General features: G+C 39.5%; 1 protein-coding gene across 5 annotated transcripts in view; it reads right to left on the reverse strand.

Moving 5' to 3' along the window:
- VPS13C (vacuolar protein sorting 13 homolog C) overlaps positions 1 to 14,742 on the reverse strand; it is a 100,530-nt gene that overhangs the window by 22,507 nt on the left and 63,281 nt on the right. For all 5 annotated transcript variants that reach the window (XM_079953084.1, XM_079953082.1, XM_079953085.1 and 2 more), the window contains 14 exons: positions 13,172 to 13,537; positions 12,851 to 12,940; positions 11,854 to 12,009; positions 10,799 to 11,063; positions 10,027 to 10,187; positions 9,572 to 9,693; positions 9,172 to 9,466; positions 8,013 to 8,402; positions 6,889 to 6,993; positions 6,039 to 6,203; positions 2,116 to 2,244; positions 1,059 to 1,192; positions 800 to 926; positions 181 to 416 (listed from right to left, as the gene is read on the reverse strand). In XM_079953084.1, the coding sequence (XP_079809210.1) occupies positions 181 to 416; positions 800 to 926; positions 1,059 to 1,192; positions 2,116 to 2,244; positions 6,039 to 6,203; positions 6,889 to 6,993; positions 8,013 to 8,402; positions 9,172 to 9,466; positions 9,572 to 9,693; positions 10,027 to 10,187; positions 10,799 to 11,063; positions 11,854 to 12,009; positions 12,851 to 12,940; positions 13,172 to 13,537 (2,741 nt within the window). The remainder of the gene's footprint in view (positions 1 to 180; positions 417 to 799; positions 927 to 1,058; positions 1,193 to 2,115; positions 2,245 to 6,038; positions 6,204 to 6,888; positions 6,994 to 8,012; positions 8,403 to 9,171; positions 9,467 to 9,571; positions 9,694 to 10,026; positions 10,188 to 10,798; positions 11,064 to 11,853; positions 12,010 to 12,850; positions 12,941 to 13,171; positions 13,538 to 14,742) is intronic.

Genomic DNA, 14,742 nt, shown 5'->3' on the forward strand with positions numbered 1-14,742 from the left:
GTAGAAACAATCCACAGCACTGTATTTTAACTAATCCATATTTCTTAAGCTTTACATGGTTGAAGGAGCAGTGCTTAGACAAATATTTGTTTTAGGAAAATGAGAACCGATTTTGCTCTGATTTTCAAAACAGGACTTCTGTGAATTAACAGGCAGCCAGATATTATTTATGAACAGTACCTGGTGATTCCTATGTAAGAAATTTCCTGTTTGTTTTCGTTGTTGACTAGTGAAAGCCCAACACTGTGAAGAGCAACATTTATTTCTTGATCCGGCTGCTCCATCTCCTCTGCTTGCCGGGCTTTAGAAACCAATGCAACATCATCTGTGAAAAGCAGCACCCTTTGGCGTCCATCCAAGAAGGAGACCCAATGGATCTGGGTATTGGAGTTGTAAGGAAACTGACCACACTCATCCTGGGTTGGCAGGAAGGAAAAGAAGAGGCTGTGTAACACAAAATGAACCTACTCATGTAACACTGGGAACACTTTTGTCATTTTTAAAGCAAAATTAATTTGTATTAGCTTGTAGCAAGTGCAAGCAATGCAAACAAAATGAACACTGTTATGAATGGTATGTGAAATGCAAGCCTTATACAAGCTGGGGTTGTCTACATAATTACATTGACTTTAAAATGTCAAAGTTAAAGAAGAAACAGAATTGTCGTAATATATTGAAAGGTACCAACGATGCATAGAAGGGCAGAAACAGATTTGAGTTGAGGGGCATTATAGATTGTTATAGAAATGGTTTCCCACAGAGTTCAGGCTTGACCGATTTTTCTTTCGACACCAAATACCTTAAGAAGATCATGTTCTCCGGAGTTTTGTGCATACACCCAAGTTAATTTTCTTATTCCAGTGGGATCTGCCCAGGCAAACAGCCTCATTCCCCTTGGCTTCAGTTCCATCTCTTCCTGTAAACCACTGCATGGAAAAAATAGAAACACAAAGTTAGTTATGGATGAACAAAAGTGCAACTGAATTCAGATTAAAAATATTATACATCCTATAGCAAAGCACCTCTCTCAAAAGATGGAAGAAAGCTCTTTCACATACCTCTGTTTGTATTTAAGAGAAGCCCATGGAGTATGATTTATGATCAAAGCAGGTGCCGCTCCCTCGTGATAATCTGAGAAGTTAATAACTGTAGAATGATCAGACACGTTCACGTCTACCAGGATCCCTGAGCTCTGTTGAAAATAAAATATATGGATACGGTACTAAAAGCTACGGCTTGATATCCACATAGCCTAATTCAAGCTTCACCATACCTTTTAGAGTTTATACTTCTAGCAAGCAGTTCACAGTAGCAACAAACAGCTGCTGGTCAACCAGACAACTCTGGCTCTTACAATGGGGCTCACACGAGAGTCCAGATATGGTAACCCAAAATGAATGGAGTCTGAGAGTTCTGTCTCTTCCTTTCTCAAAGCTGCTAGCAGCTTCTTGCCGGTGCTACACTTCAAATGCATCCAATTTACCACATTTGATCCAGCAACCAATATTATTCCTGCTCCTGGGAATAACCAGAAACCAGGCAGCACCAATGGCTATAAACTTTAACCTCCCTTTTTACTAGCTAACCGTAACATCATGACTGCTTTATCCAAAGGAACCTGAGATTTACAGAACAGGCCCTGAACATGGATCTTGTAGCTTCAGGAAATTAAACTGTGTGGCTATGAAGAGTGAGGTCTTCTCAGTAATAGCATTATAGCTTCAAACAAGTTATGCAGGAAAGCCCACCAAGGTACCAATTTTAAGTCGCTTGTGAAAACATTTCTGTTCTTGTAAACGTTTAGATAGCACCAGGTGGGAGGATCTACTACTTTTGCAATCTTTAAGCATTTAGATCAGCCTTGCATTTTAAAACCTTCACGTGGTAGCCATGTGATAAGGAATTTTATGCAGGCGAGTGGCCAGGCATAGAAATGCAGTGGGCTGCTGTGCCTCCTGTCACTCCAACCCTGATCCCCAGCAGACTAGTAAAAATAGTTTCAAGCTAGTAGCTTTTGTGCATTTATATGCAAGTCTGGTTTTTTAAAAACAAATATTGTTCATGACCATGTTTTAAAGTAAGCACAACAGGGAATAAAAAATGCCATATTCTCACCAGTTCTTCTAGACTCAACAGAGTCCCATTGTCCTGTCTGCTGAAAAAGAATGGTTTGGTCACACGGTCACAGCCAATCACTCTGATGCACAGTTTTCCAGACAAATTCTCTGGCCAGAATGGAAGACACTAGTGGGCAAAATAAAGAGTTTCTGCTTAAAATTGGCAATATGTCCAGCAAAAGACATCTAAAACAGAAGTACACCAACCATTTTAAAGGAACCATTAGTGTTGAGATTTGCAACCAGTGTTAGAAACTGAGATATGAAAGCTAAACGGCACCTTATACCCAGGTTATGGGCACAACAATGGAATGTCTAGGCACACTTTTTAAATAACAAAAATACAAAGCTGAAAATGAATGAACTGCAGCTAAAATATTATGTTTATTTTTCACATGGTCTACTCCTTCCCCTGCCCACCCCCTAATATTCTTCCTTTTATTTTAACAAAGTAGAATAAATAAATAAATAAATAAATAAATAAATAAATAAATGTGCACCCCACCCCCAAGACCCTTCCATTGTAACTATCCATTTTAACGGCCTCGGCCCAATATACCTGAAGGAGCATGTCCACCCCCATTGTTCTGCCCAGACACTGAGGTCCAGCGTCGAAGGCCTTCTGGTGGTTCCCTCAAGGCGAGAAGCCAAGTTACAGGTAGTGGCGCCCGCCCTGTGGAATGCTCTCCCATCAGATGTCAGAGATAAACAACTACTTGACATTTAGAAGACATCTGAAGGCAGCCCTGTTTAGGGAAGCTTTTAATGTGTGACATTTTAATGTATTTTTAATCTTTGTTGGAAGCCGCCCAGAGTGGCTGGGGAAACCCAGCCAAATGGGAGGGGTACATTTATTTATTTATTTATTTATTTATTTATTTATTTATTTATTTATTTATTTATTTTATCCTTTCCATTCTAACAGTAGAAATTCCACAAATACCTTCCATATCTGCTCAAAATCCCACACCTCTTTATATCATTCTTCCATTTTATATTCACCTTGCCCCTTCCACTTCCTAACTATAATAATTTGTGTAGTTATCAATAAATTTGTGAGCAAGTTCTTCATAGCCTGCAAACCTTCCACCCCATCATAAATTGAGAAGAATGCAACCTTTCGGTCACCTTTAACCCAGTGATTTCTGTTATCTCCTTAAACACCGTTTGCCAAAAAATTGTACATATTTACACCCCCACCACATGTGAACATAAGTCCCAGGTTCCTGGCATCCCCTCCAACATAACACTGAATATTCCTTATTTGATTTAATCTAACTGGTGTTAAATACCATACTAACGTATAATATATTTTATCCTTATAAACAAGATTTTCAAAGTGTGTTTCTCCCGTATTTCTCCCCAGCTTTGACTGTTTATCTGCCCTGTTGTCTCTTTTTCCCCGCACCTCTTTTAATTGATCTTGTTGATCCTCCATTTCTACTAATATTTTATAAATTTCACTGGTTTCCCCTTTTATAACTATATTTTCTTCTTTATCTCTCTTTTTATAATCATTTTTTTGAATTTTGTATATTCTTTGCATTTCTTTTTTTCCCTTAACCACTTCTTACTAATAAAAACTATTATAAAAAAACCACTTCTTTGTCCATTGCGCCAGTTGTATACGGTTAAACCAAGTTATTTTGCTTCCTGTTAGAGCTTCTCTTATTTGTTATTTGCTTCTCATTTTCTCCACACAATCCTTTATTTTAAATATTGTCTTCTCTTTCCTTTTTTTTTCTTTTTAAATTTTCCTTTTTGAAATTTACTGAGAAGTCTTCTATCATCACCACTGGAGTTAGTGGAGAATTTACTGGTTATCAATTTTCTTTATATTTTGCCCTTATGTGTCTGGAAGTATCTGGAAGCGGTTGGAGTGTCTGGAAGCGGTTGGAGGATGGATGGCGGCTAACAGATTGAGGTTGAATCCTGACAAGACAGAAGTACTGTTTTTGGGGGACAGGAGGCGGGCAGGTGTGGAGGATTCCCTGGTCCTGAATGGGGTAACTGTGCCCCTGAAGGATCAGGTGCGCAGCCTGGGAGTCATTTTGGACTCACAGCTGTCCATGGAGGCACAGGTCAAATCTGTATCCAGGGCAGCTGTTTACCAGCTCCATCTGGTACGTAGGCTGAGACCCTATCTGCCTGCAGACTGTCTCGCCAGAGTGGTACATGCTCTGGTTATCTCCCGCTTGGACTACTGCAATGCGCTCTACGTGGGGCTACCTTTGAAGGTGACCCGGAAACTACAACTAATCCAGAATGCGGCAGCTAGACTGGTGACTGGGAGCGGCCGCCGAGACCATATAACACCGGTCTTGAAAGACCTACATTGGCTCCCAGTACGTTTCCGAGCACAATTCAAAGTGTTGGTGCTGACCTTTAAAGCCCTAAATGGCCTCGGTCCAGTATATCTGAAGGAGCGTCTCCTCCCCCATCGGTCTGCCCGGACACTGAGGTCCAGCTCCGAGGGCCTTCTGGTGGTTCCCTCACTGCGAGAGGCCAAGTTGCAGGGAACCAGGCAGAGGGCCTTCTCGGTGGTGGCGCCCGCCCTGTGGAATGCCCTCCCATCGGATGTCAAGGCGATGGACAACTACCTGACATTCAGAAAACATCTGAAGGCAGCCCTGTTCAGGGAAGTTTTTAATATGTGACATTTTAGTGTATTTGTCATCTCTGTTGGAAGCCGCCCAGAGTGGCTGGGGAAACCCAGCCAGATGGGCGGGGTACAAATAATAAATTATTATTATTATTATTATTATTATTATTATTATTATTATTATTATTATTATCTCAATGATGATTCTTAATAAAGGATTTTCAATATTCTGCCACCATTGCCTATTTGGTTTACTAAAAAATATATTCACGAACTCTCCCTCATTTCCTGTGTACCACTCTCTAACCATTCTAACTCTCCTTGTTCTGTTATCCCGTCTACGATACATCTTAACTGATTTGCTATATATGTTGGAGAGGCCCAATCCACCTGTTTTCTGGGGTTTACACCATCTTTTCTTAATTCTAGGTTTCTTATCTCCATTACAAAATTTATTAATCATACTTTACCAACCCTTTATCTGTCTCTGATATCTTAACTGGTAAGATTCTAAATAAAAATAAATTCTAAACAAAAACTTCATTTTAATTATTGCTATTCTTCCAAATCATGAAAGCTTAATTTTCTTATATTCCTCCAGCTTTTCCTTAATTTCCCTCTTTAATTTGTTAAGATTCTCTTGTTCTAAATTTTCTAAAGTTCTTGTTGCATTTATTCCCAAATACTTTATTACATTTCTTAATTTTATATCTTTTTTCCTTCAAAAATTTCCCTTTTTCATCTTCCATAGTTAAATATCACAATCTCTTATTTAGACCAATTAATTCGCAACCGTTGTTTCTCCAATGTTTTTCAAATGTGCCTCTATTACCCCCCTAATATTCTTAAGTCTCTTCTCCGGTCTTCAGAGTAGCTGTAATTGTGGAAGGAGAAAAAGGTCCTCCTTTCCTTCTACTCTGCAGTTTTAATCTGATATCTTAGACACAGTACTGCACCCAGAGATCAGAAACAGCCCGTGCTAATGAAATTCCATGTCACAAAATGCAACAGGAGTTTTGAACACTGTTTGCAACATAAATAGATCACGATAGTTCCATGTTACAGCACAGTATTAAGATTGTCACTGACAGGAATTGTTCACCTTATTATATCAAAGAGTTAAAATTATTATTCCTGAACAGAAGAGTGAAATCCTGGTAGGTAGGATCTATTGCTCATTTATCTGTTGCCATTTTCTTATGGTCCCAGCAAGACTCCTTTTAGGTCTAGAGGCTCGAGCATTCATATCAAATAAAAACAAAATGTGCTTCGGAAATTTTCAGTGATGTGAAAGTGAGAAACATTGTTTTAAAAATTACCTCTGAAGATGAGAAATAACTCCATTTATTAGTAGGAAGTGAACCATCAGCTCCCACTTCTCCCACTTCCAACTCGAAAGATGTTTTATTCGCTATGGTGTAGAATGGAGTCAAAGTAACTATCCGAGTGAGATTGAAACTGCTCATTTTAATGCTAACGCCAACCTGCAAAAATGATATTATTAAAAATACTAATATAAGCACCATACAGTGTTTAAAAAACTTTTTCCCTTCCCTGACTGCTCAGCTCTTCAGGTTTAAATGAGAAACCTGAAGGAACAAGTGTAGATTACTTATCTAAAAAGTGAAGAAGCCATCGAGTTGCTCATTTGGGTTTGAGAACAATCTGATGATGGTTCTCAAGGACTCAAGAGTTTAACTGCAAGGAATATCTCTCTAGCTCACTTACAGCACACACACATAGAAACACTCCTTTGTTCCTCACAAGCACACTGTGGATGTGTAAACTGAAATTATAAAGATCAGAATGTGATGGCTTTTGCCTGCATTTCCTAGCACATAAGTAATATAAACCAGCCTAGAATAGGAAAGTTCACTATTGCTGTGGCCTTCTACTGCCACATGGTCTATAAAGGCTTAGTTTGGGTGGTCTTTTAATCCCTGTCAACTTCCTTTCAAAGATGTAACATCACTCTCTGCTTTTAGACAGGCATCATAGTCTGTGCTATGTTCCATATATCAAACTGCACAGAGGACACCAAGGAGAGCAAGAGAAGTATCAGAAAGATGGCCTCGTGCACCCTAAATTATTATTGAAATTCAAGATGGATTTTGTTCTATGCATCTGGCATGAACAGTAATTAGTATAAGTACAGAACCCAGATATTACCAGAAAATCCATAAGGTTAGCTGGGCACTTTACACATCCGTAACTTCCTACTGTATCCAGAGAGAAACTATTAGACCACGTGCTAGTGGAGATGCTTAACTGGATCTACATCAGGAGGAGAGGAAAAAAACATATTATTAGATGCCAAAATCAGAGGACACTCATCTGCTTCACAGGCTTTGTGATGATTTAATGGCTATTCCAGGGATCACAGGAAAACAAACATGCTTCATGTGCAGAGACAACTCACTTGGGAAGCCTTTCATTTCTGGCTTCCTTGTCCCCACTTGCCCCAGTCCTCCCTCTCAGCTGCAACACGTATATATCCCTTCCCCTTGTACTCAGGACCTTGCCTCACACAGAGACAACTTTCACCTTCTCCCTTCAAAGGAACCCCTTTTAATCCTCGCTACCCTTCCAATTCAAGCAGCACTCTCTCTCTCCCTCTAATGCATAGGGGGCTACCCACTTCCTTCATGTATGTGTCCCTTTACCAATTCTCTTGCCCCCACTCCACCCCTTGAAGAAGTCCCCTCATTCCCACTCCCTTCCAGCAGTCCCAGATTGGGTACCACACAGATCATCACTCTTGCCTGTCCTAGATTAACCTTCCTCCCTCCCCTCATTCCTCCAAACGCCCCCTTTAAGCCCAGTCACTTTCACGTGCCCAGCCCATAATTCCTCCAAATCAGGCCGCAGAGCGTGTCTGGGTTGCAGGCCCTCACCACCTGGGTGAAGTTGTCCCAGGGGTCATCACCCAACAGTAGGCAATGGCCCCATGGCAGGACCTCAGATGCCGCCTCCTCACTGCTGCCATCTAATGCTGGGCTCTGCATCTACTCCAGTAGCATATGCAGCTCCTCAACAGTCTCACTTTCCTTGGCACTGCTGATACTGAGGGCCACTTTCAGGGTGTGCTGCTCACCCCGGCTCCCGCCATGATAGCAACCTGCAACCAGCTGCTGCGGGTAATAGAATTTACCAGCTCTTGCTAAGCACCCCTCTTCACCCCCTTGGCTCCATTTCCTCTTGTAGCAGCAACTCTTGTAATAGCCAGGAAAGCCAGCACCCTAGTTAAGAAGCCTACCCCTTAAAGGTCAGTATATGTGAACTTGGCATCATACCTTATTTTTACTGAAAATGTTCCTTTTCTTGAAGGAGAACAAGATAATGTCCCTAAAATCCGCTGGGTGTTTTACATGCACATCTTCAGCACGGTACTGTAGAACACGGGAGGTTTTATTGATGATCCAGTAAGGACTGTACACAGACAGAACCATCCGGCTGCCAACTTTTCTAATGTGAATGTATATATCAACTGTTGTCGTGTCTGCAGAATTTGATGTGAAGCACACAGGAAAGAACTCTGGCAGCGAGTCACTGAGTCGAAAGTGTCCGTTCCAGTTTTTACCTTGATATTTTATCAGGACTAGTTCCATGATTTCACCACTGATTCTCGAATGAAGAACATCAGCAGTGCTCCCTTCTGGCAGTTCATGGGCCTCTGCTGTTCCCTAAAAGTAACCAGCAAAAATTATAGAATATTTTTTGGAAAATAGAGTATCTACACTCAAGGACATAGGCACATCTTTCTTATTATAAAGAAAGAAATATAAGCAATGTCGATCAGAAAACTGGCACAAGGACATCATAAGCCACAACCCATTTTTAACACAACTGAAAATGATGTAGAAAAGAAACAGCTTTAGGAATATTGCAATAAACACACAGTATTCTAATCATCTCAGCGTAAGACCCCAGGAGTCTATGACAACCTTCCCCAATCTGGTACCCTCCAGCTGTTTTGGACAATTCTCATCTGCTTCTACTGGCACAGCTGTGATGGCTGGCACTAGCAGAAGTTGTAGTCCAATACATCTGGAGGGCAGCATGTGGGCAAACACTGGTCTATGACATAGTTGCAAGTCATGCAGTAACCTTCTTCCTCCTTCTGTTCACCCACCCAGGTCCTGCAAGAAGCAGCAGTAGCAAAATTGGGGTTTTTTTTTAAAAAAATGAGCCAGTTATACCTCCAAGTCTTCAGAAATGCAATAATCCAACCATATGCAAAAATCATAAGGCTGTTCATCTCACAGAAAAAGACACTTAATGAAAAGTGGTTTTAAAATTACAACAGGCAATTGGAATTAAGATTTATGAGCAAGGATTTTCAAGGCATACCAAACTTAAAATATGTTACAGAAGAAGGAAGCAACTCTATGAAGGATCAAATCACCCCTGGCATTTTCAAGTTATGTTATATCCAGTCCTGAGATGCTATACCTCAAGCAGATATCGTAAAGAGTAGGGCAGAAGATTCCGCAAAGTGAGTGTTGGATAGAGATGAATAATGTACGCTGGATCCCAGTTCTCCCCATGGGATGCAATGAAGTTTAACTCATCAGGCACAGCAGCAGTATTCACTATTAGAGGCAGAAAATTGACTTCAGTTGATGGACACTGTAGCATACACTTGACTTCGTTGCTCCTATGAAGCTCTTCTCTCCAGGATATGTAGGTTGTGGAAGGATTATACTGACCATCTAAGATCCCAGCTGGCTGAACAAATAGCTGACACCTAAGCTCAAGCACAAGAAGGGAAGGAGGGTGCTTGTTAAATTTTGGGGTTCTTTATTAAAAAAGTAAAACTGCTTAAGAAATCTGAAGCAAATGAAAAAAATACCTATATGAATCTAATGGAACATGGAATTCCTCTTCAGGCTTAGACACACCTATAGGCTCCAACAGTTTAACATTCTTAACAAATTTGTAAATTGTAAATGGGACAGAGAAGTGGTTCTTAATCTGAAATTAAAACACAGCAGCATATTTTACCAGTATGTGTAAAAAAAGTGGTAAGCAGTATTTGATAGCATTGTAAACAATAAAGGAGCCAGCAAACAATGTTGATGTACCCCTCCTAGAAGCTAAGATACTATTTGACAATACTCTACCCAAACTTTGACCGAAGTTTAGCCTTGCAATTAAATGCAGCGATCTGCCATTTATATTTCTTTGGGACATCTTTTCCGCCCGCCCACCCAAATCTAAAGCAGCCTTCAAATCAACCACAGTAATTTAACACAAGCATTTTAGAACACAATAATCATGCTTTTAACATACAACATGGTCATTTACCTGAAGCGGAGAGCGTATGGTAATAACTTTATTTCCTTCTGCTGCATCTATCTGCACTACAACAGAATCCGAGTGATCACTCTGAGGATTTCTTACATTGTGAAGTCTTCTTCCTGGTTTTGCTATGGGAATATTTGCCACCTCTGTGTATCCTTCAGGTCCTGTTTTTACAACAGCAAAACAACCACTAAATAAAAAACCTACCCTTTTTATTTAAATATATACAAGAAGTAATATCTCAGTCCCGAAGACTTACAAGTTACATGACATATTCAGTTTAAAAAGGATCAGCAAGTGTCAATCTACTCTTCCTGTGATTGTATCTCTTCATACAACGATGATATCAGAAAACACAGTCAAATATCTCCTTCCTTTGGAAAGCAAAGTTTTCCAGGAGGAATGCAGAAGACAGAGGGGGAACCTGAGTTGCTTCTTTTCTAGCAGCAGAGGGAATTTGTTTTGTTTTATGGCTGTTATGTGCAGAAACATCTAATTGCTTATACTTCTGAAGTAGTTCAGTAAAAGGAGGGGTGCATCTTGTGCTTTTTCTGAATGCATGTGAAACACTTAACTTGAAAATCAATCTAACATTGCTCATTACAACTATTCTTACTCAGAACTGATTCTAACTTAAGCACAGGCATTTCTAGAATAGTGAACAGTTCATGTACTTAGTCTTGAGTAACTTATTCCCTACCAGAGTTGTTTGCCTTGTCCCCCTCCCTCCCCAGATTAACCCTCCTAAACACACACAGCATTCTTTACATCTTACCAAGGCTCAAAGTGAATAGAGAACTTTCCTGGCGATACATTGCAGATAACTTTCCTCTGTGTGGGGTCTCCACTGTAGAGTATTCAAATTCCAAGTTCTGATCAACTGCTATATCATGAATATCTTCTTTTGTAGCTAATCCAACAACCTGGAGATTTCTGCATGTATGAACTTTGAGGGGAAGACCCAGAGCATTTCTCACAGTAAAGGGAGCCTTGTCTTTTAATGAATAGTCATACGTAGAGGCAGTTCCTTCTGAAAATCCCTAAGATGAAGCAAACATTTTAAAGTATACATGGACTATAAATGTTCTTGGGCTACTCAATATTCAAAGCTATCAGAGATTAAAGTTGACCATTAACAGCAGAAGAATGAAAATGAAGTATAAGAAAGAAATAAGGTGAAAAAGATGGGGGAATGGTAACACAGAACTAGATTGAGAAGTTTTAAGGGAGCTCAAGCGCTCGTAGACTGAATTTGATGAAGGCAGGAAGCGACCCAGAGCATCAAGGAAGCAGCATCCTAATATCAAAGCATTTGTTCCTGCCTGTAACCTTTAATGCTTTTCTTCCCCAACTATTCTATATTATTTCATTTATTTAAATATTTTCTAGACCTTTTAACTTTAAAATACAACAAAACATAAAAGCAGCATAGTCTAAATAATTATACACATCATTAAAAATATGAACAGCAAAATATAGCAAAAGAAGTTATAAGCAGTAAAATAGAGCAAAAGAAACCCAGGAAAGGCCTGGGCAAAAAATACGTTTTTCAGGAGCTCCTTAAAAAAATAATGTTTTCCCGATTAACCAAGGATCTGAATCAACACCTTTCTCTTCCACCTTCCCCCCCCCATGACATCAATTTGCAGCCTGTTCAGTATAAAAGAAAACATTGCTCCCTTAAACAGTCAGCAGCTAAACTGAAACAGAAAGAGAAAAATGCCACCCCATAATATGTAATCAATAATTATCTTCTCCCTTAAGTTAATCAAATTACCATTTGAAAGGGCTTGATTACAAATAACCTCACCACAATGCATATGAAATTACCTTAGCTAGATTGCTAAAGACAGTAAGACAGCATTTGGATATTGTTACATTCATGGTATCCTTTGAAGATATATTGATGACACTTTGAGGTTCTGGTAGAACTATGAAGTCATCTCCCGGCAACAAACTTTTATCTTGTAAGGGGTTAGTCTTCATCTAAAATAAATGCAGCATTATTAAATTATTGCCCATTTGAAACTTTGGAAATTGAACTGCGGAGGCACAATTTTAAATTATGCTAACATTTAGGTTTGCAATTTTGCTTTAGACCAAGAATTATCTTTCTGTTTGGTCAATGGAAATATACAATAATACAAGTATTCCACAAAGATATTGACAGCTTTTAAGTATGTATAACTTAGAAGATTAAATGGTGAATTTAATGAATGCAAATGAAGATTAACATTAACTTCATACATGTAAGGAACAGGAAGACTTGGCAAACATGGAATTATATTTCAAATTAATTTTTAGAAACTTCTCATTCAAGCTGCTTATAAACAGTCCATGTTTCAGAATCTAAACATGGAGTACAGAAGGGTATATATTCAACAGAGCATTTGAATAATCAGAGAAAGTTGAACTAAATATTTTTTTAACTTGAAATATGATAGTTTAATAATTTGTGCAATGTAAGATTTTAATTATCTTTTGGTTGTGTGCTACTGCCATTTACGCTGTAAGAAGCCCTGAAAGCCTGTTGGGTTGTGTGGCTGATTAGAATTTGAAGCAAAGACAGAATGAGACTATGGAAAAGCAACTGCTAGCATCCCTAAATGAAGCCTTCCACCAACCTACCAGGGACTGATAGGAGTTGTAGTCCAAAACATCTGGAGGGCCCCTAATTGGAGGAAGGTTACCGAAAATTCATGGCAAAATACACTTCGCTTTTCAGCTGGCAAAAAAACTGTAATATCCAGACAGGAATAACAGATTGAATTTTCATTAATTAATGGTGTTTATATTTATATATCTATATTTATAAAAGGTTGCTTACTTCTAACTTTAAGTCCCATTGACGTCTTTCATTATCAACTCGCTCAATAAGCGGTTCCCAAACTGCATTTGTTTCATTGTAATAGTGAACCTGGGATACAATATTGAGAACATAAGAGCTAAAATTATTTAACATTAGGCTTCATTTCAATCTACCACACCTAAGTTGAGCATAATAAAAACTTAAGAAACAAAATTCTACATGCACATGGAACAAGTACCTAAAAATAATTTACAGATGTAACTCAAATTATCATTAGACCCAGCAACGGCAGACCATGCCTCAAATATAAAGCATCAATCACTTCTTATATTTACATACCTCCAGTGTCATGTCAGCTGTGGCCGCCATGAGAGAAGACCAGTTTTTCACTGATCCTGAAAATGTTGATTCTGCTAACAGTAAGGGAACAGTGGAATGCCCCAAACCACACTCCAGAGTGATCTGAACAGCTTTCACCTCAACAACCAGGTTCTCCTTCTTCACACACTGCTCGTTAGCACTGAATGTTTCGGTTGCTTCTGTGGCCATGTCAACACCAAGAAACCAATAGTGACACTGGTCAACAGACTTGATACCCCAGAGGTCCACCATATTGCAAGCAGTCTCACCAGATCCTTCATCCTTCAGGTTTGATTTCATGGCAGCCATGATTGTAATTACAGTATTGAGAATTATTGGTGAAATCTTTAAAAGGAGAAAAAAAGCTGAATTAACAACATGTAACAATGTGTGTTTTATGGCACCACAGTGGTGTTCAGTAAAACATCTACCTTGTGCAAGGAAAGGACTTTTAAATGGAACACTGGCCATTTCCCCTAAAGGGGCCTTCTCTGGCAAAATATGTGAGGCACACAGTGGGTTTGTCACTTCTCAAGTTTAGTCCATGCAGGAAACTTACAATTTACTTTGCAGGCACCTCCTCTCTTGCCAGTCTTTAGTCTTCATTCATGGCAGAGGACCCAGCTCCTTAAGAAGTCCAAAGGGGGTCCTCGCTTTTATAGCCACTGAACTCTGCTGCCCTTCTTCCCTATCCTGCTCTATCCCAGGGTTAGTTTCCTGAACAAGAACAGGCACCACAGGCACAGTCTCTGGTGGTGGTGAAAATGACTGACAAGAGAAAGAGTCTCTTGGTGTACACTGTACAATGCTCTCTTAGCAGCATTAACCAGATGAGGAGTCTGAAATTTTAAAAGTGTTGCTGTTCTGGTCTACATTTGGCATTTTTGCTTTTCTTCTTTTTGTCTTTTTGGTTTTCTTGTGGGAGGGGACTCCAAGGAGGTGGTGGAATAAGCCCTGTTGCATTCTTTTACTTTTGTGCTTTGTACTTCCATCCTGATGCCTTGGCTAAATAGTCCATTAAGGCTTATTGTATTCTAGTAATAATGCATTTTTCCAGTTGTTCCTGTGGAAAATTGTGGGGCAAGCTGCTGGTCTAGGTAGAAGCACATATTTAGGAATGGACTATAAAGATGCACACTCATGCTGTCCTGCGAGGGCCCCTGACAGCTGGTCTCAGCATTGTTGCCCATGTCCCACAATGAGAAAGATCTTTCCGCCAAACACAGGAGTAGAGTCAGGGGAGAGAGAACAACTCTGGGTGAGGTGTCCCTCTTTCATTTGGGCCCCCTGAGGATGAACCACTTGGTGAATGTATTTATTTTACCCATTTAAATTTTTATAAAAAAACAATCTAAATGGTGCAATTAATAATAATAATAATAATAATAATAATAATAATAATTTATTATTTATACCCCGCCCATCTGGCTGGGTTTCCCCAGCCGCTCTGGGCGGCGGCTTCTAACAGAATATGAAAATACAATAGTCAATTAAACATTAAAAGCTTCCCTAAACAGGGCTGCCTTCAGATGCCTTCTAAAAGTCTGGTT

This window comes from Podarcis cretensis (assembly GCF_951804945.1).
Source record: "Podarcis cretensis genome assembly, chromosome: 14".
NCBI classification, from domain to species: domain Eukaryota; kingdom Metazoa; phylum Chordata; class Lepidosauria; order Squamata; family Lacertidae; genus Podarcis; species Podarcis cretensis.